The sequence below is a fragment of the Molossus molossus genome, unplaced genomic scaffold, assembly GCF_014108415.1.
Source record: "Molossus molossus isolate mMolMol1 unplaced genomic scaffold, mMolMol1.p scaffold_m16_p_8, whole genome shotgun sequence".
In the NCBI taxonomy this organism is placed as follows: domain Eukaryota; kingdom Metazoa; phylum Chordata; class Mammalia; order Chiroptera; family Molossidae; genus Molossus; species Molossus molossus.
In genome coordinates, this window is record NW_023425402.1 from 29,898,577 (window position 1) to 29,924,791 (window position 26,215).

The 26,215-nt window shown below is 40.0% G+C and overlaps 1 protein-coding gene across 1 annotated transcript in view; it reads right to left on the bottom strand.

Moving 5' to 3' along the window:
• The window catches only part of EYS (eyes shut homolog), a 1,629,530-nt gene that overhangs the window by 9,339 nt on the left and 1,593,976 nt on the right, over positions 1-26,215 (bottom strand). The window contains 1 exon segment of the mRNA XM_036248740.1: positions 16,245-16,417. Coding sequence (XP_036104633.1) covers positions 16,245-16,417 — 173 coding nt within the window.

Consider the following 26,215-nt stretch of genomic DNA (forward strand, 5'->3'; position numbering starts at 1 on the left):
ATTTATCTTCATGAAATTCTGATGTTAGCATATTTCGCCTGTTGTTTCAATGCATAGATAGTTGATACCTTTTATTGCTGAATTTTGATGATTTTGTCCATTAACTTGTTGCAGCATAAGCAGCACATGGAACGCTCTGATGTCTGAGAGGGTCTGCCTGCGTGGACAGGTGGGAACACACAGAGGACCCGAAAAACTGATTCAGCAAATCATCTCTGTCATCACTAAATTAGCTGCAGAACATTTCCGCCGTGTTGCATTTTTTGGTAGAATTTGGGGGATGTCAAGGTTTTCCAGTGACTCACCAAGTCATTCTGACAGTGAATCATCTTTAGGAGACTTTGCTAATCAGTGTAGGTTAATTAAAAAAAACAAAACACCAACACCCCTTCTCTTGGACAGCTCATCTACTGGGTCTGGTCAATGGCCTCAGAGCTGGTCAGGGTGCGAGGCAGTTTCAAAGGGCTCCTTTTCTCAGCGGAATAATAGCTAATAATTCACGTGGCTTCCAAATTACATCAGCTTCACTCATGACCTCACTTTTGTTCTCTTATTTGTTATAAATAGGACTCCCGGAGAAATTACTTATATTTATATTTACCACTGTTTCACAAAGTAGCCTTGACTGAAACGAGGCCAGTAAAATATGACGAAAAGGAAAGCAAAGTGTGCTGATTAGTGAGGTGGGAACATTGCAGTGCAGAGATGCACCATCTGATTTAGTGCATCCATGGGTTTCTAAAACAGCAACACTTTGAGCAAATACAGGGGTGGGGCGAAACTGGGTTTACCGTTTCGAAACACAGAGTGTATTGTTATATTATTATTTACTAATTGTTATATTATTTTCTATACCAACAACTGTAAGCCTACTTTTCACCACCCCTGTAGATGTCTTCAAAGCACCAGAGTAGGTGATAAGGGACCTCAGAGGAAGAATCTTTGGCATGAGTAAAGATTGCTTCAGAAAGAGCACAGGTGGGCGTATTATCAAAGATCACAGGAAAGGTGTAGGGGCTTGAACTGATTTATCGAAAAGGCTGGACTTGGTAGGACGTAGTTTGATCTTTTCCCTATGATCGCCCCTTGGACATGCTCTGTGGAATCTTTTATTCTCATTCCTGTGGATATCTTGGGTACATTTTTTATCTTTTTGACCATTTTCAGGTCTCGGTGAAGTATCATTTTCAGGTATTAAGAAACCCCATTCAATCTGAACCAAAACCTCAATCTGTTGCCTAATTCCAAGCTTCTATTCTTCCTTCATAGCTCAGATCTCATCTGAACTTGAAAAATGAAGTGGAAGGGAGAGGTGTGTGTTTTGTTGTTTTGTTTTAAATATGATTTTATTGATTTTTTTTAGAGAAATAGAAACATCAATGTGAGAGAGAAACATCCACTGGGGATTGAGTCTGCAACCTGGGCATGTGCCCTGACCGGGAATCTAACCGGGGCCTCTCAGTCCCGTGGGACGACGCTCAGTCTCCTGAGCCACACCGCTGTCTGTTTTTTTTGTACTAATCCTTGCTTTCCTCCTTCACCTTGCTGCTTTGCTTTGCTGCTTTCAGCTTTTCCGAGATGACGTTGAGGATCAGTGATTAGAAGACCACTGAAGGGTCTTTCTTGTCCGCAGCTTTTGGTCGTCATTCTCAGCTGTCTAATGTCCTCTGTCGCCACAGACTGTCCTCTGGACCCTTCTATTGTCCCTCCCCTCTCCACTGGTCCCGCCTCCCTGCCGTTCCTGACAAGGCCCACGCACCTTGACAGACTTGTATGGGTTCCACTCAGCTTTTGCTCTTGTTACATGCTTCCACCCTCTTTCAGCTTGAGACAACTGACCTGTACGGGTAAGGTTCTTTCAAGGTGACCCATGCTTGCTTACCTTAGCTGGACCACATGCTTCTTGCCCTGTCCTCCGCCCCCGCCCCATCTACCCTGCCTCTAGTCGGGCCATTAGAGAAAGCTCCAGCCAGCTTTGTCTTCAGGCTACGTAGAGTGGGGCCAGGCGCTGGTTTTGTCTTCTTTCACTCTAGGGGATGTGGCTCTGGTCTTCCTGAGACCTCTTTTTTTTTTTTTAAATGTATTTATTTATTTTTTATTAATTAATTTTTGTTACAGATGTTTCTCCTTTTCCCCCCACTGATTCCCCCTTCCCCCTCCCTCCCTGCCCAGTCCCCGGTTTGTTGTCCATGTCCACTGTTCATGCATACATATTTATAAGTTCTGTGGTTTCTCTCTCCCCCACCACCCCCTCTTCTGGGGATTGTCAGTCTGTACCCCACTTCCATGTCTCTGGGACTATCCCATTCCTCAGACTGTTATGTTCATTATATTCCACAAATAAGTGACATCATATGATATTTGTCTTTCTCTGTTTGGCTTGTTTTACTTAGGATGATATTTTCCAGGTCCCTCCATGTCGTCTCAAAGGCTAAGAGATCTTTCTTTCTTACAGCTGCGTAGTACTCCATTGTGTATATGTACCACTGCTTTTTTATCCATTCGACTACTGATGGACACTTGGGCTGTTTCCAGATCTCAGCTACTGTAAATAGTGCTGCTATAAACATGGGAGTACATATATTCTTCCTGATTGGTGTTTCAGGCTTCTTAGGGTCTATTCCTAGAAGTGGGATCACTGGGTCAAATGGCAGTTCAATTTTTAATTTTTTGAGGTAACACCATAGTGTTTTCCATAGTGGCTGCACCAGTCTGCATTCCCACCAGCAGTGTACTAGAGTCCCCTTTTCTCCACGCCCTCGCCAACACTTGTTGTTTGATGATTTGTTGATGGCGGCCACTCTGACAGGTGTGAGGTGATACCTCATTGTTGTTTCAATTTGCACTGAGATCTCTTTTTACTTCCACCCTCCTCCCTGGTTCCTCCGTCAGTGCCAGCTCAGCAGAAACTGAGAACTCAGGGAAAGAACGGTTACTTTTCCCTTCCGACAAGGGCCCTTGTCTTCTGAGCAGTACTTTTTGATGCATTCCTCACTTGTTTTTTGGGGCTACCCCAATGGTTCTTCCTACAGCCAACATTCCTCTTCAAAAAACTTTCTTTCTCCGAACCGTCTCTCTCATAAGCTGGGATGAATGATATACTGGGGGAGTCACATTTCGACAGATTCGATATGGATTGTCTATCACTTCTTTCCACTCAGCATAATGTTCTTGCAATCCATCTGAGTTATATGTATCAATATTTTGTATCTTTTCATTTCTGTGTAGTATTCCATGGTATGGCTATATCAGTTTGTTTGACCATTCATCCATTGAAAGACATTTAGGTTGTTTTCCAGTTTGGGGCTATTACAATAAAATTAGCATGAACATTCATGTACATATTTTTGTGTAGACATACTTTTCATTTCTCTCATATAACTATCCAGGAGGGTGACTGCTGGGCTGTATGGTGATTAAATGTTTAGTTTTATAAGAAACAGACAAATTATTTTCTAGAGTGGCTGACCATTTTACCGTCTAACCAGCAACGTGTGAGAGATTTAGTTTCTCACAGCATTTGATAATGTCACTACTTTCTTATTTTTGTTTTTTTTTTCCCAGTAAGTGTATAGTGATAGCTCATCATCCATAAACTCTTTTTTTTAATTTAATTTTTTTTATTTATTAATTTGTTTTTGTTACAGATGTTTCTCATTTTCCCCCCATTGACACTCTACTGCCTCCCCCCCGCCCCATAAACTCTTTAAGACTTGTAAGTATACTGGACACCTATTGTTCTCAGCTTTGAGGCCTCAGCTGAAGCTCTCAGACCCGGACAATGTCAAATGTAATACCTCACTAGACATAAGGCAGTCACATAACCTCTGACTTCATATAGGCTAAGATTTTACCAGGAAGGAATTAGGATGATAGCTAGCAGTCATATATAGTTTGGCAGGAGTATTAGCTTGAACCTGAGCTATATTTTCTGATGGCTTTCACACCTGTTGGGGTGTATCTGGTGAAATGATGTAGCATCTGCCAGAAATCTATCTGCGTAAGAGACCGAGAAGTTTCCTAGATTACTCATCTCAAACAAAAAGCCAGGCAGACCAGTTGGCCTGGTAACCAAGCCACCAGTGGTCAGATGGAAGAGCGGGGCCGACTTGGGGACTGAATGACATTTGCCAATTGGATGGGTCTGTTAGATTTATGCCTGTACACACCCAAGTTCACTCTAAGAAAGCAGAGGAGGCTGTGACTGAAAATGCTGGGAGAGTCATTTCTACTACAGATTCCGGAAGACGTTGAGGTGTAAAGAAGTATACTGATGCCCTGGCTGGTTTTCCTCAGTGGTTAGAGCATCAGCCTGTGGTCCAGAGAGACCTGGGTTTGGTTCCCGCTAAGGGCACGTACCTTGGTTGCAGTTTGTCCCCAGCCCTGGTTGGGTCATGTGGGTGGCAGCCACCCGATGTGTCCCTTTCACGTTGATGTTTCTCTCTCTCTCTCTCCCTCTCACTCTATCTGAATGGAAAAATGTCCTCAAGTGAGGATAAAAAAAAAAAAAAAAAAGAAGTATACTGATTGAATACTCTTGAAACCAAGCACAACGTACAAAGGAAGAGACGATGTCTCCACACTTTGGTGGGAAGTCCACAGTCGAACGCCAGTGCCTCGATGTCTCCAGCAGGGATGGGTGAGGCCCCGAGCAGGGTGGTGTGTGGAGTGGTGGGAACCACGAGGCTGCCGTGTGAGTCCAGAGCAGTGTGTGTGGTAGGAACAGATGTTTAGGCTCAGGAGGCAGCATCCTTTGTGAACACATCACCGTTTTCTGTTTTGTTTTTTTTTTTTTTTCATTTTTGGTTTTCAAAGTGGGAAAGTGCTCTCTCTGGTAGCACATACCAAGGAATGAAATAAAAAAAATACCTGGATTACAAATGTATCTCAGCAGCTTATCTTCTGCTTTTCATTATACTATTTTTTTCTTACATGCATATTCTATACCCTGTATAGGCTTAAGCATACTTTGATTTTTAATTCATCAGCCGAGCTGTCTTTGAGTTACCATGGTAATGAGCATACATCATCATTTTTTTCTGGACCAAGTGCAGTTTTGAAGAGGAAAGGCCCTCGTTTCTCCCTGTGTCTTGCTGCTCCAGTGGGAGTGAGGGGTGCGTGAGTCACAGGACGGCACAGCCAAGGTACTACTCCGGAAGGACCTTTTTCCCCTCCCCACCCTCAGACACAGTTAGGATCTAGCAACATTGGCTTCTCAGATCTGGGAACCCAGGGATGATGTTCACATTTGTAGTGACCCATCACAGCTCTCTCAGTCTCTTCTACTTTTTTTTTTTCAATATTTTTTCTTTATTGCTTTTAGAGAGAGAGAAAGGGAGAGGGAGAGAGAGATAGAAATACTGATGAGAGAGAACATGGCTTGGCCGCCTCCTGCACGCCCCCTGCTGGGGATGGAGCCCACAACCTGGGTATGTTCCCTGACCGGGAACAAAACCGGCAGCCTCTTGGTGCATCATGGGTCGTTGCTCATCCACTGAGCCACACTGACTGGGCTCTTCTACAGTTCTTAATGCTTTATGCTCATACCTGCTAGAAGGGTTTCTTTAAAATAAATCTAATAGCTGACTTTAGTTTCCAGTAGTAGGGTAAACTAGATAACATGGTTAACCCCATCCGATTGTGGAGTATCATTCCAAAAAAGCCTCCATTCACCTGAGTCTCTGAGAACAAGTGAGAAAAGCCTCCTTGGTGACACATTGTGAGCAAGAAATACATTCTTGTTTGTTAAGCCATTGACATTTCGGGATTGTTTCTCACTGCATCATAACCTAGACTAATGTAATCACCTAGACTAATGTGATTAGAACAGGGAGTTTATAAAGATCCACAGGAAAAAAATAGTCTTAACAAGAAACATTTTGTATTTAAAAGTGCCAACTGTTATGTTATAATTAAATGAAATAATATTTGCTACACTGAAACACAGCAAGAAGAAAATGACTAATGCATTAGTGTCAGTATTCTGAGGACATACAGTACCATATTCTTGTTTACCATAAATAGATAAGCATAATAAAAACAAGAAACTCATGAGATATTTATGGTAGCATCAGCTATGATGAAGGATCTCCCTCTGGGAAAAAAAATTCTAAAATTATTTCTTTAAAAGTATGTTTTTATTGATGTCAGAGAGAGGAAGGGAGAGGGAGAGAGATGGAAACATTGATGAGAGAGAAGCATCAACCGGTTGCCTCCTGCATGCCCCCTACTAACGATCGAGCCTGAAACCCAGGAGTGTGCCCAGCCTAATCCACTGAGCCACATCGGCTGGGTTCTACAATTCTTTAAAAATTATTCACAGAGAATCTGGGGACTTAAATGTATTTATTGGCAAGGTAGTAAACCAATTCAGAAGCCTAGAATGACCTGTTTAATAAAAGTACTTCACACATTTAAAAAAAAAATTATCTTACCTATTTATTTGGAAATAACTTCGAACTTATAGAAAAAAAATGGTACAAAGAATATTGTACCCAGACTCACTTTTAAAAATATTCTACCCCTTTATCTAGTTCTATCTAGCTATGTATCTGATATTTTTCTGTCTCTTGAGGTAAGTTCCATTCATCATGACTCTTTGTACCTAACAACTTACAGATATTATCTTATATAACTACAGATTAAATTGATCTTTAATAAATGTAACATTAATATTATGCTTTTGTCTAATCTAATATTAATAACCCAATTTTTCAGTTGATCCAATAATGTTCTTTGTAATATTTTCCCCTAAGAAATTTCATCTAAACTGAGATGTTGCACTGAGTTATGTCTCTTCATTGTCTCTTACCCTAGAACATGTCCACAGCCCTTCACTGTCTTTTATGACACTGAAATTTTTAAAGGATATTTTCTTCCCTCTGTTTTTTGAAAGGAATTCATCATCTTGGGTTTGACTGTTATTTTCCTTATAACTAGATTCAGGTTATATATTCTTGGCTACAATCCGTCATAGGTGATGATGTGACCTTTTCAGGGTATTACATGGAGGTACATGATTCTATTTGTCCTCCATTGGTGAAATTAATTTTGATCACCTTGGTCAAGGTGTTGACTGATTTTTTTCCCCATTGTATATTATTCCATTGTATAATTTTGGCTTTTCTCCCCTTCTTGCAATTCATATGAAATCTGTGGGGAGATACTGTAAGACCATGCATATATACTATTCATCAAAAATACCTCCAAAATTTAGTACCCGTTGATGAGTTTAGTCTGAACCGTTTTTACTTAGATGCAAAACAATAATGTTGCAGCTCTATCAGTCCCGGCACAATTAGCTCTCACAAAGGTATGGTGGTCCATATGTTGTTAACTTGATGTCTCTGTGGGAGAAGGAGAGCTTGTAGCTTTCTAGTCAGTCATCTTGCTGACCCACATCTTTGTTTTTAAAGCACAAATTTTTCTTAAAACCTATAGCTCTGCAAGATTCCCTTCATGCATTCAACATTTCACCACCTCCTTACTTTGGATGTCTGCTTATTGCTCTAAACCTCTTTAATCACTTTAAATTGAACAAGTCCTGTTGAAAGTCCTTTACTACCAAATGTTCATTCCTGTTCTGAGTGGTGGACCTCAAGATTTCTAAAATAGATTGCTACAATTTCCAGAACATTGTTTTTTGTTTGTTTGTTTTTCTGTTTCCTCACCGGAGGATATGTTTATTGATTAGAGAGGGAGAGAGAGAGAGAGAGAGAGAGAGAGAGAAACATTGATGTGAGAAAGAAACATCTATTGGTTGCCTCCTGTATGTGTTCAGACTGGATATTGAACCTGTAACCTTTTGGTGTACAAGCCGACACTCTAATCAACTGACCCACCCAGCCAGGGCCCAGAGCATTGTTTTTCATGATGAACTCAAACCATAGTCTAGTCAATAAATAACTAGCTTTCTTTTTTTAAAAAAGCTATTGTGATTATTTTTTTATATTTTTATTGATTTTTAGAGAGAAAGGAAGGGAAAGGGGGAGAGAGAGAGAGAGAGCTAGAAACATCGATGAGAGAAAACATCGATCGGCTGCCTCCTACATGTCCCCTACTGGGGATCAAGCCTGCAACCTAGGCATGTGCCCTGACTGGGAATCAAACCGGTGACCTCTTTATGCATGGGTTGACACTCAACCACTAAGCCACACTGGCCGGGCAATAAATAACTAGCTTCCAATCTTCACATACTATAAGCCTATGAGGTTACGCTGATGATCCTCACTGATACACATCTGCTCTGTTCTCAGTAAATTACAAATTTAGGGCTCTCCATTTTATGTTCTTTGTTTCATTACATTTAATGCAAAAGATTTTGACTTTAGCTGCAGTTCTGCTGTGCCATAGCTATTTTCTGTTTAGTTAGTAAAGAAAAAAAGGAAAATAATTTAAGATTTTTTGCAGCATTTATGAACCTATGATTTGCCTTTAGGTCTGTGGATAAGTGCATAGGATTTCACTGTGGCTTCCTGGCTTATAAATACTCCTTTAAAGGTTTATCACAATAAAAATCTAATGGTTAGAAAATAACTTCTTTCTCCATCCTCAACTATGTAAATCTTTTTTATTTTTAAATTTTTTTCCTGTATTGACTTTAGATAGAGAGGAAGGGAGAGGGACAGAGAGATAGTAACATCAATGAGAGAGAACATCGATTGGCCACCTTCTGCATGCCCCCCACTGGGGATCAGGCCCACAACCTGGGAATGTGTCCTGACCGGGAATTGAACTGGCAACCTCTTGGTGCATGGGTCTACACTCAACCACTGAGCCACGCCAGCCAGACAACTATGTAAAGTCTTAAAACTTGACCTCTCCATTTCAACTTAAGCAGTTTGGCAAATTTTAGATTTGCTATGAACACACCGTGGAGCAACAATGGAAGGCAAACATCTTTCTCTTTACTGAATTATTATCAGAGTATACTGGGAGTGGTGTGATAAGCAATTGAACCTGTTGGCTAATTGCTAACAGAAGGAATGGTTAAGTATCAATGATTGAAAAAATAAAAATTATCCCTTTAGGCAGGCTTTTGTTAGCACCCAGATGGATAATGCTGAACAACTCTTCTTTAATTGTTTAACTCAGTTATTTGGGTGGCTATTGTGTACTAAATGATCTTTGCAGACCCATCAAGATGGAGTGTTGCTTAAAAATTAAGTACTCTATAAAAAATCACTTGATTGTTTTGGTTAGAGACATCTGGTGGTTCCTGCTTTTAAACCCTTCTAAGAAGAGGTGTGCTACTCCATGTTTTTTGGAGCAGAATTTGGGTGTTTGAACAAATGCCAAGGTAAACTATTTAATTTGCATAATAAAACATCAATTTTTTTCACCTATAAATCTGAAAAATAAAGCAGGTGATGATTCTTTCAATCAATAACCAGGATATCTGGATTTATACAGTGATCTTAATTTTTACTTTTTAAATTTTTGCTATGCTTTGACTATCAAAAACTTAGTTGACAACAATTGATATCCAAGAGTAACAATCTAATGAAAATGTTAAATAATTATCTCCTAAGACAAATATTACCCTAGTAGCACGCCAGACCATTAGAAACTACTTTATTCCTTTAGCCTCGACATAATTATCTTTACAGAACTATGACTTAGTCTTATGCCCTTAACTTTTATTGTTTGTCAATATGAGAAATGACCATATACATAACATCTCTTCCTTTCTAGAACATTGTCATCAAACTTAGCATAGATTACGCTGTTTAATTTTTTTTTTTAATTAGAACTTCCTCATTTTTTTTTTAAATTAGAGTTCAGCACCAGGGCATGGTTATCTGTCCTTAGTGTGATGACTAGTATGCTTTTTTTTATTAGGCAATAAATGAGTAACAACTGGTTGTATTTTACATTTTACTCCAATTTCTGGGAAACCCAAAGCTAATTTTACACTCAGCTGCATGCCATGTTTCAGACTAACCTGTTGTATCTTGCTTGTCCTTCCTTCCATATTTTCCCATTCAATTCCTTCTGTTACTTTTTCTCTTTCTTTTCTTTTCTTGGGAGGGGGGCTTGTTTTATCTTTCTCTAAGTATTTGGCCACGTTTTTACTGTGAACTCTTTCTGATGCTATTTGGAAGTGTTATAAGTAATGAAGACAGGTAACTTGTGTTGGGAGAATTATGACTTTCAGGAGTCGCAAGGGTTTATTTACAGAAGGTCTGGGAGACTGCAGTGATTATCCATGTGTCATCCAGGTTTTAAGCCTAGAATAATCATCTTCCACTTCACAAGTGTTCATTGAGCCACCTGTGTGAAAGGCATACCCTTCAGCTCAGTAGGCAAGTCCTGATGATTTTTTAAAATCTACTGTGCTTTGTATTGGTCCCTTACCTTTTTTTTCTCAGAGGTATTTTACTAATTTAGACCTTAGTTGGCATACATTTCCTTTTTAGATGAAGAGGTTTACTCTCATTGGCTAGTGCATCCTTCCTTCTTCCCCAGGTTTTGTTGAAGTGGTTCTCAGTCTCAGGAAATCAATCTCACCATCCCATCATTATCCAAATTTCACCCATTCTTTGATACCTGACTTAATTTCATTGCTTTCTAATGACTATTCAGGTTCCACTAGCCAGAAATAATGCACTTATTATGTCATTCATTTGTCTAACAAAGCATTCAATACCCTTGGCTGTTTCTTCCTCTTTTCTGTGAACTGCTATTTGAATTATATACTTTTATATAATTTTCACAGACTTTTGCCTGGTCTGCACCTACATTGTTAGCTCTTTGCAAGAAGGAACCTTATCTTACAGAGCTTTGAATCTCCCCATGTTGCCTGAGTGTTTCTCAATAAATAATTTTAAAAACTCAATAATCTGCTATATTTCTATAGGGAATACATATTGTTTTGTTTTGTTTTGTTTTTAGTTTAAAAAAAACAACACATTTTGCCCAGCCAGTGTGGCTCAGTGACTGAGCATCGATCCATGCACCAAGAGGTTGCCAGTTTGATTCCCAGTCAGGGCACATGCCCAGGTTGGGGGCCTGATCCCAGTGGGGGCATCAGGAGGTGGCCAATCAATGTTCTCTCTCTTCGATGTGTCTCTCTCTCTCTCTCAAATCAATAAAAAAAATTAAAAAAGAAAAATACATTTTATTTGGTCATTTTGAAAAGCTATGTCTACTCTATTAATCATGTTTGAAAAGATTTTTACATCTTTTATATAATAAAAATTATTGTATTTTAAAAATAGGTTTAAAATATTTTAACTTAAAATCTATTTAACTAATCATATTTTATTTTAACTTAAAAATCTATTTAACTAATCATATTTTAAAAAGAAAAATGATCGAAATATCTATGTCGACATGACCTACATTAATGTGAGTGTAATCTCAAACTTTTTTTTCTTTCCTCTGTAAGAAGGGACTAATATTATGGAGTGCTCGTTTTCAGCGAGGTACTGGGCTGGTCTCTTTATTTCACTGACTCCTCCTTATTTAAACTCTATGAGATGTGCTGGAGACTTAGAAAAGTCTGCCTCTCAGGCCACAGCGCTTCATGACCAATGCCTGCATTATTCCCCAGTTACTGGAAGAGCACGGTACAGGAATGGTGGCTTTTCCATTTTTCTTAAGATAAATTATACAGATTTTAACAAAGGAAGGACATGAAATCATGAGATGTTTTGCAATCTTTCTATCTCCCACGATGGTCATGAGAATGTGAGTTTGCTTGTCACTTTTTAATATTTCTACTAGAAACTAGAGGGAGCCTGTCTCTCAGTTCTCAAATAGAAAGTGAAGTGTGTGGTTGGCTCTCATCACTGTCAATCATCTCAGAGGTAAAGAAGGTGGGCAGACCTGCCTCAGGAGAAGAGGCAACCAAGTCCTGTCCATAGAAATTGATTGTAAACAAACACCTTTTTTTGGGTCTGCTTTCCTAAGATGGGGAATCACGTATTTATATCTCAACATGTAAAACATTTCAAGGGAGGAAACTTGAGCAGTAGTGGGCTGAAAATCCAGAATGAGTGCTTTTTGTTTATTAATGTTATCTTGAATAGAAAATAAAAAGGACTTTGTTGAAGAAAAGCCTCTCATAAATGTCTGTGTCTTAGAGTTTTTAACCTTTGTCTCCCAACCTTATAAAAAGTAGTAATAATTAATTTAGGACTTGGCAAGGAGAATGGACTATCCCTGGACTTTGGCCAGAAATTCACCTACAACAGAGATTTTTACATATCCCCTTTTCATGTGTGAGAAGTCCGATATTTAGGAAAATTAGGTTTACTTGCCCAAAGTCCAAGGTTAGGAAATGGGAATTGTGTCTATTTCTTTTCTATAAGACTCACCGGCAACATCTATTCCTTTTGATTCTCAAAAAGCTTAATGTTTATATAACCCTTAGCATTGTTACATATAATTCACTTTGTCACTGAGTTTCACTTATGATTTAGAAGGTTGTATTGAGAAGCACAGAAAGAAGCCCAAAGAATAAAAATGTGTGTTCCTAGGAATCATAGCTAGTGCCTACTTAATTTTTACTTTTAAAAGTATTATAAAATTGTAGAGATAGAGGATCTAGTACACATGTAACCACATTCTTATTAATCATCACAATGGGATTAAAAGTGGGAAAACAAATAAAGACTAAAGTTCATTTTTCTTCCTCTGAAGAAAGCTTGCGTATTACCTGCCATATCCTCACATGGCTAAATGCACCTGATAACAGGCCACACAGGAATGGTTTCCGAAATTTCCATCCACAGTGCAACGGACCCCTTCATCTATTATTAGGAAAACCGAAGACTTGGCAGGAGAGTGTCCCATGTGTCAGGAAGGCTGCAAGAATTTAACTTCTCCATTAGCTTGAAATACTTGCAATGAAAACTAGGGATAGGTGAACCACAGAGCACCCTGGGCATCAAGAGACTAAGCATATGCCTGCTTCATTCAAAATGCCCGTATGCACGTGGGTTTCTTTCCCTTGGGGAGTGAGAAATGAATGGAAGGAAGACGGCACTATGGATGGAAAGACTGTAAGGAAAATATAAACATTTTCAATATTTGCTAGGCGAAAAGTTAAAAACACACATATTATGGGATCTCATTTGGCTAAATGCCAATGATATGCAATAGCTAGAATTTAGTAGTATAAAACTGTTCCAAGGGGGAAAAAAGCAATTTGCCAATAATGTGGGGGAAAAAAATAAATGGAGAGGAGAGACTGTGTGATTCAGGAGATGTTATATGTGTAGTTGTAAATAATAACTTCTAACAGCAAAGAGCAGTAAGAGAGGAAAGATGAGCAAGACTTCAGTTTATAAGAAAAGAAACTGGACATATGTTCTCTCTTGCAAATTAATTGTAAACCAGAATACCACCTCCATGGAACATTTGAATGACTAAGCTGGATGGGAAAATAGTCTACCCCAGATTAACCTGTTACGATTTATTTTTAATGTAAGATTAACAGCCCTTGTGAAATATCCAACCCAGTGGCTGCTGTTTGCTGACAAGCTTTCAGCTTCATTTTTAAAGCTGATTTAGGGCCCCTGGGTGTTTAAAAACCCATATCCGAGCTAGTGCCTGGGTCAGATGATGTGAACATGTGGATTCATGTCCTCCTGGAACTGGGCTAGGTGCTTTTGGTGTCTGTGACCCTTAAAGCCAATGGGTTCAAATGGCCCGTTGATATTTTATCACCACAGCACCACACCTCGTGGGACTGTCCTTTTCTTGTCTTTAAGTGGATTTTTTCTTTGTGTCAGCTGTAGGTAAATATTTTAAGGGACTTGAAGGATCACTTCTTCCCATTAGTAAGTTATTCTAAGAGTAAGGGATGGATGAAATAAGATTTCACTACTTAAATGAGAAGGCTGGTATAAAAATTTCCCCAGCCACCCTCTTCTCAGATAGATACACATACTTTAAAATACTTAAGACAATTTAAAATATGGGGACAAGAACATATTATTAACCAGTTTTGCACACCATAGACTGCACAAGTTTTCACTTCCTTCGTGTGCCTGCTGGTTTCTATATTTTGATTATAAAATGTAATGAATACAGTGCAATGGGAAACTCCCTGGACTGGCAGTGCGGAGACTAAATCCTCAGTCCCGCTCGGCCATCGATCTTAACCTCTGTCAAGGTGAAATACTTGGGATTAAGTGATTTTTAAGGCTCTTTTCAACCTTAGTCTTTGATAACTTATTTAAAGACAAATTTTAGTTTTGAAGATACTTGGTTTTTAATGATTATGCTTTGTTAGACCATTGGAGTATGACAGTAGTTGATAAAATGCTACGTCTACATCTTTAGAAGCTATGCTCTATTTACGTAAGGAATGGCTATTATGAAGGACTGCTAAGATATGGGAAGAGAGCGTTTTTGAAATTGATGAGCTACTGTGCCTTTAAGCTTCAAAAACCTGGCTTGCCCTATTGTTGCTATCACTAGTCCTTGTGTTAACTTGCCTGATTATTTCTTTCAGTTACTACAAGTGATTCCTTTGGAAGTTTTAGATGTGCATCATCTTGGTAATTTTTTTTTATCCTCACCCGAGGACATTTTTTTTCCATTTTTTGTTCAGACAGAGTGGGAGAGAGAGAGTGAGAGAGAGAGAGAGAGAGAGAGAGAGAGAGAGAGAAACATCGACGTGAAAGGGACACATCAAGTGGCTGCCACCCACACAGCCAACCAGGGCTGGGGACAAACTGCAACTGAGGTACGCGCCCTCAGTGGGAACTGCACCAGGGTCTCTCTGGACCACAGGCCGATGCTCTAACTGCTGAGCCAAACCAGCCAGGGCAGTCATCTTGGTAAATTTTTGAGTACTTTGCTGTTCACTAAAATCAAGAACTATTTTTTGAAAATGGTCACAATCTATTTTTATTATTTTATTTATTTAAAAATTTTGTTCTTGATTTGTGAGAGAGAGAAAGAGAGAGAGAGAGCACACAAAATTAATTTGTTGTTCTACTTATTCACCCATTCATTTGTTGCTTCTTGTATATGCCCTGACTAGGGATCAAATACACAACGTTTTGTATTGAGACAACGCTCTAACCAACTGAGCTACCCAGCCAGGGCCCATTTTTGTTATTTTAGAACTATTAAGTTGAAATGTATAACAGATTTTGTGTTCTGTACTATAGGATGGGTAATAGAGATTCAACAACAATGAAATAAAATAGGCATTGTCACTGCTCTCAGTTCTATGAAGGCTTCCCTGAAAAACTAAGGTCAGTCCGACTGGTGTGGCTCACTGGCTGAGTGTCGACCCATGCATCAAGAGGTCGCCTGTTCGATTCCCAGTCAGGGCACATGCCCAGGTTGTGGGCCCGAACCCCCTTTGAGGTATGTAGGAGGTGGCCAATTGATGTTCTCTCTCATTGATGTTTCTAGCTCTCTCTCCCCCTCTCTTTCTAAAATCAATAAAGAAAAATTATTTTTTAAAAAAGAAGTAAGGTCTGAGTTAAAATCTGAAGGATAAGTAAGTGTTAGCTGGGTGTGGAGCTGGGGTAGGGTCAGGGAACTGCAGGAGGAGATACAATGCAGCCGGAGTCCCCGCTTGCAGTTTGGGGTTGATGGCAGTAGAAACCCGTGTTCCCGCTGCCAGTGTTGGCTGAGTGCTCGTCCAGGAAGACGAATCTGAGCTGGTGGGCTGCAAGGAGGACCGTGGAGGAACAAGGCTGCCCTGCTCCACCTACCCCTCCTACCCCATAGTGTGTTTGTGATGTGGAGGAAAAGCAGAAGGTCATATGCAAGCTATAAATGAAAGGGGAGACAGCCCAGATCTAGAAGTCTCATTAGCACTAGCCATAGCCTGTGTGGGGAGCACTCAGGTGACTGTGGGGACCCCTCAAAGGCACTGCCATGATTTGCCCCAGTGGTAAAGACATTGTCAATCACAAGGTACAGGGAAGAACAGTACAGCTGATGAGAGCTAGAACATTGAAAGCTCATTATTGTTCCCTCAAATTTCTCTTTCTTTGCACTGGAGCTGATGAATCTGCCTCTTGTTACTCCTGAGAGTTTTGAGTCAAGTGGAAGGTACAGAAGGGAGAAGCTCAAAGGTGGAAGCTTGTTCTGGAATTGAGTTAAGAACCCAAGTTCACCTGGTTGGACTGCACTTTGCACAAAGCATCTAGAATGTCTGGACTAAACAGACAGGGGTTTTAGAGCTAGTAAGTTAAAACAGTTATAAAAGCAAAGCCGCATTTTTGTACTACTGAACTGTGAGGAGAGCATGAGTTGAAATTCTGCCTCACCTTGTTCACAGTAGACCCCGGTGGTTCCCAGAGGACAGTAACAGGTATATCCATGAGGCAATGGGACACAGGTGGCCCCTCTGTGGCACTGGTGCGGGGGGTCGTGTTCAGGGTCACAGGTGGAAACTGTCTCCGTGCAGAAGGCCCCTTTCCATCCAGTGGGACAGTCACAGCTGTAGGTTGAGAAGGGAGACAGCATGATTGGAACACCTGAGTAGAGAGAGAAGTCCACCTGTGTATCAATCATCCTGATGTTAACTTGGCAATATTGACTGAGGTGCCAAGATATCCAAGTGAACTGTGATTCAAACTTCCAAGATCCAAACTGTCAAAGAAAAGAGCTAATAACTGGTTGTGAGATTACTGGACTCCGCATCAAGGATGTAAAAATGTTCCGGATATGGACATTGAAAGTGAATTGTACAAGAATCATTTCTTTGAACAAAACAGCATTGCAAGTCCCTCTCCTCCCCCCACACCACCCCCAAGGGGAAGGCTGTGAAGGGAGTTGCTGACTCCGAACCTTAAGCCTTGAGAAAAGAAATTCACCTTGATGTATGCTCTGTGCCATTGCTGAACACCCACACCCAGGCTCTGTGTTTGCAAAGGAAACTGCAAACCCCTCCAGAGAGGAAGCAAAGGTACAAACCCCTGGGATGGGTCGTGGCCCTCTGAGTTAGGATCAGCTCTGGGACATGTGAAAGGGATCTTGCCCAGAGAGTATCCTGGTAGCTAAAGAGCACTTGGTAGTAAGAAGTAGTCAGTTAATGACTGAAGAAGAATCTGAGGGGTACAGGGGAGCATCCAGTGTGAAGAGAAACCTTGTCTGGCTTGAGAGAGTGATCTTAGGGGGAGCCCACTAGGGGTGTCTCTGATGGACCCACTAAAGGCAGAATTGCCAGATAACATGCAGGACACCTAATGAAATTTAAATGTCAGGTAAACAATGAATACGTTTTTAGTGTAAGTATATCTCATACAGCATTTGGCTTTTATTTTTTATTTTATTTTATTTTATTTTTTTTTATCCTCACCCGAGGATATTTTTCCATTTTTTGTACAGATAGAATGGGAGGGAGAGAGAGGAAGGGAGAGAGAGTGAGAAACATCGACGTGAAGGGACACATCGAGTGGCTGCCACCCACACGACCAACCAGGGCCAGGGACAAACTGCAACCGAAGTACATGCCCTTAGCGGGAACCGAACCTGGGTCTCTCCGGACCGCAGGCCGACGCTCTAACTGCTGAGCCAAACTGGCCAGGGCCAGCATTTGGCTTTTAGATAAGCAATATTTAAGATATACTAAAAATTATTTATTGTTTATCTAGAATTCAAATTTATCTGAATGTTTTGTATTCTTTCCTCCTAAATCTGGCCACCTACACTAAGGGCACATAAGAGAAAGGGTTAGCTTTATTTTATTTATTTATTTATTTATTTATTTTTAATGGATTTTATTTATTTATTATTTTTAAAATGTTTTTTCTTCATTGATTTTAGAGAAAGAGAAAGGGAGAGGGAGAGAGAGATAGAAATATCAATGAGAATGGACATCTATTGGCCGGCCACCTCCTGCATGCCCCGCACTGGGGATTGGGTCCACAACCTGGACATGTGCCCTGACCAGGAATCAAACCGCCGACTTCTTGGTGCATGGGTGGACGCTCAACCACTGAGCCACACCAGCTGGGCAAGAAAGGGTTAACTTTAAATCTCCCCAGGCCCAGAGAGCTCTGAGCCATCCAGGATGTGTCTTTAATCCTGTCTTTTTCTTTATGCTGGCAGAATCCTCACAGATTCTGGGGATTCAAGGCGGCTCCTATAGTCTCCTCTAGGTGCGTCAGCCTGAATGACACATTACGTGCAATGCAGAGGAGGAGGTAGGGACAGTGAACACTCTACAAACATATTTTTATTGTTGTTGTTAATTTCGAGCTGAGGATATTTTTCCATTGATTTTTTTTAGAGAGAGTGGAAGGGAAGGAAGGAGAGAGAGAGAGAGAGAGAGAGAGAGAGAGAGAGAGAACCAGTATAGTTCTAGCACTCTCTATTGAAGAGTTCATCCTTTGCCTCTGGTGAGTCCTGTCTGTGTGTGCGTGGTCCTGTGTCCCTCTAACCTGAGAGAGAGAGACAGAGAGACAGAGACAGAGAGAGAGAGAGACATTGATATGAGAGGGACACATGGATTGGTTGCCTCCAAACATGCAGGGATCCAACCTACACCCAGGTATGTGCCCTTGACTGGGAATTGAAACCTCAATCCCTTGGTGAGAGGGCCTGTGCGCTAACCACTGCGAACACCAGCCAGGGTTGCAAATACCATTAATACAAACAATGAAAGTTTCATATAATTGAGATTAAACAAAAAAGACATGGCAAGACTGACCTCATTTAGCATGTATCTTTCCACTATTTCCTCTAAGCAAATTTTAAGCTGACAAATGCTGGGATAATTGGGTAGTCACTTGTAGAAGAATAAAATTAGACTCCCATCTTACACCACTCACAAAAATTACCTGGACATGGATTAAAGACTTAAATTTCAGACCTGAAATCACAAAACCCCTAGAAGAAAACAGTGTTCGGTTTTGCTTGTTTTTAAACATCATATAAATGCAATGATATTATATATATTTTTCAATAACTGCCTTTCACTCAGGGTTACATTTTTGGAATTCATTCATGTAGACACATGTCGCTGTTGCATTTATTGTCAGTGCTATATAGCAATGAGCAGAGCTCACATTTTTGTGTAGCTGAAATTTCACTATTCTTTTATAGTTTGCATTTTTAACGACTTATTAAGAAATCTTTTCCTATTCCAAGGTCAGGAAGATATTTTACGTCGTCTCCTAAGATTATTCTAGTTTTTTCCTTTTATGTTTAAGTCTCAATGCACCTGAAATTATTTTTGTGCTTGATAGGGGTGGAGATCAAATTCCAGTTTTCCATCTAGAGAACCAGTATAGTTCTAGCACTCTCTATTGAAGAGTTCATCCTTTGCCTCTGGTGAGTCCCATCCATGTGTGAGTAGTCCTGTGTCCCTCTAACCTGTTCATCAGTGTGTTGGTCTAACCTTGTGCCAATACCACACTGTCTTCATTTCTCCAGCTTTATCCCAGGTCTTGGTATCTAGAATGGCAAGTTTTGCAAACTTGGTTTTCTGTCCAGAGTGTCTTGGGTATTTTCACCTTTTGCTCTTTCATATCTTTTCCTGTCAACAGAGGCAAATTTCCTACTTTCTCCTTGTGTAAAATGAGGTTTGCCTTTCATTTATTCTTACATGAGCCTGTAGCTCTCAGTGGTCCCAGGCCGATGAGGCATCTCCTGTTAGATCCCTCACCTCAGGCAGGCCTTTGCCATTGATTCTGGTCCCTCCTAGTCCGCGTAGCCCTCAAAGGTAAGTTCACACAGCTCCAGGTTTTAGCGGGAACTCAAGGTTAAAGCCAACTTTGATGCTGGCTTTCTAGGGTCCTGCTTTCATTCAGTTTGGGCTCTGTAAATGTGTTGTTTTCACTTATGAAAATATACATTTTCTGTTATGAAAATATACGTTTTATATTTTATTCATATTTGAATAGTTTCATTTGGGAAGATCATTCAGGATATTTCCCATAGTTCTACAAACAGAAACTCCCTACAGATAACCTTTTAAAAAGCAACACATACCATTTAGAAACACCTTTCCATGTTTATTAACTTCCCTTCCATGACTTTGTATGTATTAGTTGCATATTATTTCACTGAATGAATGAAAAATACTTTTTCCCCCACTATCACTTTTGAGATATATATTAAAAATTTTTCACAGTCTACAAACAACTATGTGCTAAAACACTTGTAGTTAAATCTTTGTGCATCTCTACAGTCATTTCTTTGGGAAAAATTCAAATATCGTCGTGACTTCTAGGCTTTCGATACCTTTTCCAACCTGCCCTCCATAACAACTGTACCAATTTACATTCCCATCCCAGTGAATGAGAATGCTCCTGAAATAATAGATGCGTATATAATTAAAAATATGAAACATTTTTATAGGCTTGTTCTTTACAGAGCCCATAATTATTGAAATAAAAATGATTTAGTGTCTGTCTACATATATTTGTCAAGAACATACGAATTTCAAATTCCTATGTTTTCCTTTAGTATTGGGCAACCTGATCAAATTTCTGCTTCACCAAAATTGATTATTGTTTTATTATTTGAGTGTTTACTCTGTGCACAGCACTCGCGTAGGTCGTACAGGGTGGCCGAAGATGTGGAGGCGTGAAACTGGCCGGCTGCGGTGAGCTGTGCGGGCTGAAGCACAGCGGGGCTGCATGTGCCCAGGAGCCCAGTGAGGGCACACAGAGTGCGGCCCGGACCCAGAAGCCAGCGTGGGGAAGAACTCGGAGAATGAGAACATAATTAACCTCACACCACATGTTCACCAAGGCACCATTACATTGTGGTTCTAGGAGAATTTTATAATACAAAGTCTCATCTATCTGGAACTTAAAGGCATGGGCACATACACAAAATGCTAACTAACAAACAAAAGTCTCTGAGGATGTTGCCATTTCATTAAACAGAGTGTTTAGATGGGTCATGAGGAAGAAAAATTTCTACGCTTATTGTATCTGAGTTAATAGTTGTGCGAAATAAATGCTTGAAAAGTTGTGTGAGGTTTTCCAAAATGGAGAAAAACAAAATACAGAATTAACCTGCTACAAAATTACATAATGATTTTGATTATTGTTTGACCATCACAAAGCATAAAATATGTGAAGACCTTTTATACAAAATAGATTGTCTTACCAATTTCATAAAATAAATAAAACAGTAGTAATTCTTAATAAAGAATTTTTACATAAAAATAAAATTTTAACGTGATTACTTTTTTTTTTTTTCTTTTTTTTATTTATTTATTTATTTATTTATTTATTTATTTTTTTGTTACAGATATTTTACCTTTTTACCCCATTGGCACCCCCCACCCCACCCCCCCTCCACCCTGTCCCCGGCTTAGTTGTCCATGTTCATTGGTTATGCATACATGCATATAAGTTCTGTGGTTAAACGTGATTACTTTTTTATGATGCTTGCACCATCTAGTGGTCCATTTGATCTGCTTGGAAAAGAACAAAGCCAAGAACAAAAATCTCATTGCATTATAGACCGACATGGCAATGCTAAAATATTTCTATGTTAAATATATCTTAAGTCACATTAAGCATAATATATATAATATTGATACCATAAATTTATTTGAAAAATAACATCTTATATAAAATAAATCCTCATATGATTCCTCTTAGAAGTTTTAGGTCTGAAGCAATGTGCTATGTGTACAGAGATTTAAAAGTCATTTTGAAATACCATATACTACTTCCTTACATCAGGTGTTAAAAGAGGTTTTCGTCAGAATGATTTTGTGCAAGCTCAGATTTTTCTTTTTCTTTCCTCCTTGGCTTCTTTAAATCCTGTGAAATGTAGATAATAAATCTCAAATTGTTTTCCATTACTCTCCACTTTGGGTAATGATGTATACCACCCTGTCCTAAGGAAGAGTGGGATTTAGAGAGGGATGTGTGTGGTGTGTCCATAAATTGGAAAAAATAGAAAAAGGAGAGAGAGAGGTAGATATTCATTTATTTAAACCACACACACACAAACACACACACACAGGGTGGGGCAAAAGTAGGTTTACAGTTCTGAATACATGAAAGAGTTTATTCTTGTATTATTGTAAATTATTGCATTATTTTCCATACAAACTGCTGTAAACCTGCCTTACTCCACCCCGTGTATTTTTCATGCTAAGTGTCTGCCACTGTGTTTTAGCACTGAGCATTCCCTGTTCCTGGCCTCGTGAGCTTGCTGCTTTTTGGAGGGATCTGATCAGTAAACAGACAGTTAATACAATGTGACAAGTGCTAAAGTGAGTACTTGGGGAGCCCACAGGAAGGAGGCCTGAACAGTTTCAGTGAGTTCAGGGAAGGCTCCTGCGGTGAAATCTGCCTACGTGAATGAGTGGGCGGAGGGGGAGAGGCAGGAGAAGATTCGGCTGGGGTAGTGGTGGTGGGGGGAAGGGGACGAGCTCAAGGGCTTTGAATAACTGGCCCAGAGAGTATACCTTTTAAGTGATAGACTATGGAGAATGACAAGAATGATGAGGCATCCTTGGCCGGTTTGGCTCAGCGGTCAGAGCGTCGGCCCACGGACCAGAGAGACCCGGGTTCAGTTCCGCTAAGGGCACATACCTCGGTTGCAGTTTGTCCCCAGCCCGGTTGGGGTTGTGTGGATGGCAACCACTTGATGTGTCTCTCTCACACAGATGTTTCTCTCTCTCTCTTCCTCCCTCTCTCCCTCCTACTCTATCTGAAGATAAATGCAAGAAATGTCCTCAGGTGAGGATAAATAAAGAATGATGAGGCATATTTGAAGAATTTTAATTTCGTATGTATGGGTTGACTCCACGATATAACAATAAACTACCTACTGATGGAAGTTTAATTTTAGTGGAATCTTACTATATCTTTACCATTTAAACAGGGGTTGGCAAACTTTGGAAGTTTACAATTAGTTTTATGGGCCATAAAGACGTTTTGGCAATGACTCAACCGTGCCACTGTGGAAAGGAGCCACAGACAATCCACAAGTGAATGGGTGTGGCTGCATCCTGGGAAAACTACATTTTACAAAAACAGGTGGTGGGCCAGGTTTGGCCCCCAGGACAAAGTTTGCTGCCCCCTGCACTCTATCATTAATTCCATGGAACTAACTAGTTAATTAATTAATTCCACAGCAGCAGAGATCAGGCCTGCTTTACTCTCTATTGCGGTCCCAGGGTTTAAACAGCCAGAGCCTATTGTAATTTCTCGCTGAATATCCGGGGGATAAATAAATAAGTAAATGAATGAATCATGATGAGGATAATGAAGTGGATGAGGCCTGGACCGGGAAATGGCTTTGAGGATGGAAAAATTGAAGTAGATGTGAGAGGCACCTGGTAAGTGTGTGTTGGTTTGGAAGGTGAAAGGTGATAGTACTGGTGAGTGTTTGCTGAGGCTTCACATGTACCAGGCACCCTTCTAAGCACTTTGCATGTATGTACTCTTTGAATCTGCCTTATGACCCTGTAGGAGGGTACGATTAGAATCCTCATTTTGCAGAGGAGGAGCTAGAGGGATTGAGAAGTTAAGCAAATTACATGGCTAGTAATGGAGGAGGGGTAGTGCCATTCTAAATTTCTCAATCTCATGGAAATCTTTGGGAGTTTCCAGGATTAAATGACTGAAAGGAGCTCTGGCCATTTTGGCTCAGCGCTTAGAGGGTCGGCCCGGCCGACCAGAGAGTCCGGGGTTTGGTCCCCGCAAGGGGCACGTACCTCTGTTGCAGTTTTTCCCTGGCCCTGGTTGGATTGATGTTTCATGCTTTCTCTTCCTGCCTCTCTACCTCCTGCTCTATCTGAAGATAAATGCAAAAAAAAAACACACCAAAATTATGGTGCCATTAATGAGAATAGGGTGTTTTTTTTTAAATCCTCACCTGAGGGATATTCAGATAGAGTTGGGGGAGAGAGAGAGAGAGAGAGAGAGAGAGAGAGAGAGAGAGAAACACTGATGTGAGAGCGACACATCGATTGGTTGCCTACCGTACCACCCCTACCAGGGCTGGGGACCAAACTAAAAATGAGGAACATGCCCTTGACTAGAGTTGAGCTAGTGACTCTGGTTCGCAGCCTGACACCCTAACCTCTAAGCCAAACTGGCCAGGGCAAGAATAGGGTATTCAGAGAGAAATATGGTTTTAAGGGCAAATATGAAAATCCACTTTTAGCTACACAGAGTTGGAGGTGAGAGCAAGTGATAAAAGGGCTTTTATGGGCGGAGGGCAAATTAAGCAGAATAAGCAGGCAAAGGGCTAAAGCATTTACTATAGAATAGCTAAGAATACTCAAAAGATACTGAGGCATCATTGACATTACCCATAGAACTATTTTCTCACCGCATGTCCATTAAAAAAATGTTAGCTTTCCTAAGTTGTTAATATATAAAGAGTTGTTTGTGTGATCTTCTGCCTCTAAACATGGAGAGAGAACACGTCAAACACTTTGAGAAACAGCTGGTCATAATGGCAGTCGAGAGTTGAGTATTGGAGTATGTTTTACTAATATAGTTAATTATTTTACATCTGTGCACTTGGAATGAAATGGATTATAATTCCCAAATTGCAGATAAATTGTTTGCTTTTTATTGTCAGTTTTATAGCTCAGAAACGTCTATGGATTAATTTTTCCTATCACAACAGCTATTCAACATGAAGACTTTAATTTTCTTGTAATTAACCAATTCTAAGACTTCTAGAGTTTAGGATAAACATGTATCTATTAAAATTAACCAAATAAGAGATAATAGAAGATTTCACATTTTGTTTGAATATCACTTGAACATCATTCACTTGTTTACCAAATATTCACCGAAAAAGGAGTAACAGTGTACCAATCCACTTGGTTACCACGATGAATACAAAATAGCAAACATACTTTTGCCCCAAGGACTTTAAGATCATTAATGTATAATAATGTATTTATATAAAAAATATATGACATATATAAAATATGACAGTCAACATTTATTAGGATTTCACCATAGTGCCAGACACTGTTTTAAATACTTTATAAGTCTCAACTCATTTAATCCCCATAATACCCCTACAATTACTAGTCCTCAGTGTGCAGAAGAAAACTGTGCCTTAGAAATGCATAACTTCTGCGTAATCTACTCTTTTAGTTTACGTATCAAAATATAGATTCTTATTGCGGTGGATCAGAGAGATTCTTTTATAGGTATTGAGGCTAACGAGGGCAAAGTGTTAAAATCATCATTGTGAGATGGGAGTAGAAAGAGAAAGTTCTTGCAGAAAATTTACCTTGAGCTGGATTTGTAAGAAAGTTATGGTAACAGATTTGTGGGTTTCCTATGCTTTAGCAAAATGAAATCTATGTGCTGTGATAATAAAGTCATATGAATAATGGAATAGCTGTGTGTTACTTAGTAAGAAATGATCACACTGCCTAAAGGACTCTCCTTCTGCATGTGTAAGTTATTTCTCTGCTGTTTACAAGGAAAGGAAAACATAGCTGCATCTCCTCCTACGACCATTTGTTGTGATGGATGGCCTCATTCATGTCAAACGGCTTTTCTTTACCATTTATTTCCGTTTGAGTAACACATTGGGAGAATGAGGTAAGTGTGACGTGATGGATATCATTTTACCTGCCAACATTTACTGGATGTCCAATGACAGGCTCAAATATCGAGCCTTTGAAAAATAAGCAAACAAGCACTAAAACAATGAACCTCAAGGTACACTGGAATCTGACGGCATGTCCAGACTGGACATGCTTACAAGGAAGCGTTGCTGTAATCACTCCACTTGCTGATGTTTCCCTGGGCCTTCCTTTCTTTGATGGTATCTCAGAGTGTACAAGAAGGATGAGATGAAATCCCTCTTCACATACTGATACAAGTACTGGCATGTGTCTGTGGGCCTCAGTCCTAATGGTTCTGTTCTCTAGGTTAAGGGCCAAACTATTGTATCATGCTAACAGTTGGACTCAATTCCTCTTAGAGAAGAAGATGTTTTGGGGAAATCATTTGGATGAGCTGTTGGGAGTAGATGGTGGACCCTAGCTGCACTGATGTGAGCATGAGCCTGGACTACAAAAACAAACAAACAAACAAAAAATAGATACAGTAACTAAATTGCTCTTCCTTAGAACAGGAGAGCAATTAGGTTTGTTCTAACCTAGAGAGAGTCAGCTGGAAGAAAATGAAGCAATGAGAATACAGAGTTTGGGTGGAGTGTCCGTGTATTTACTGTAGTGGTGGGATGACCAACACACAGGTGCACAGCCGTATAGGCGGCCATGTTATAAACCTTTGGGGAAAAAATCCAATCGAAACAAAAAGCACCAACACCGACA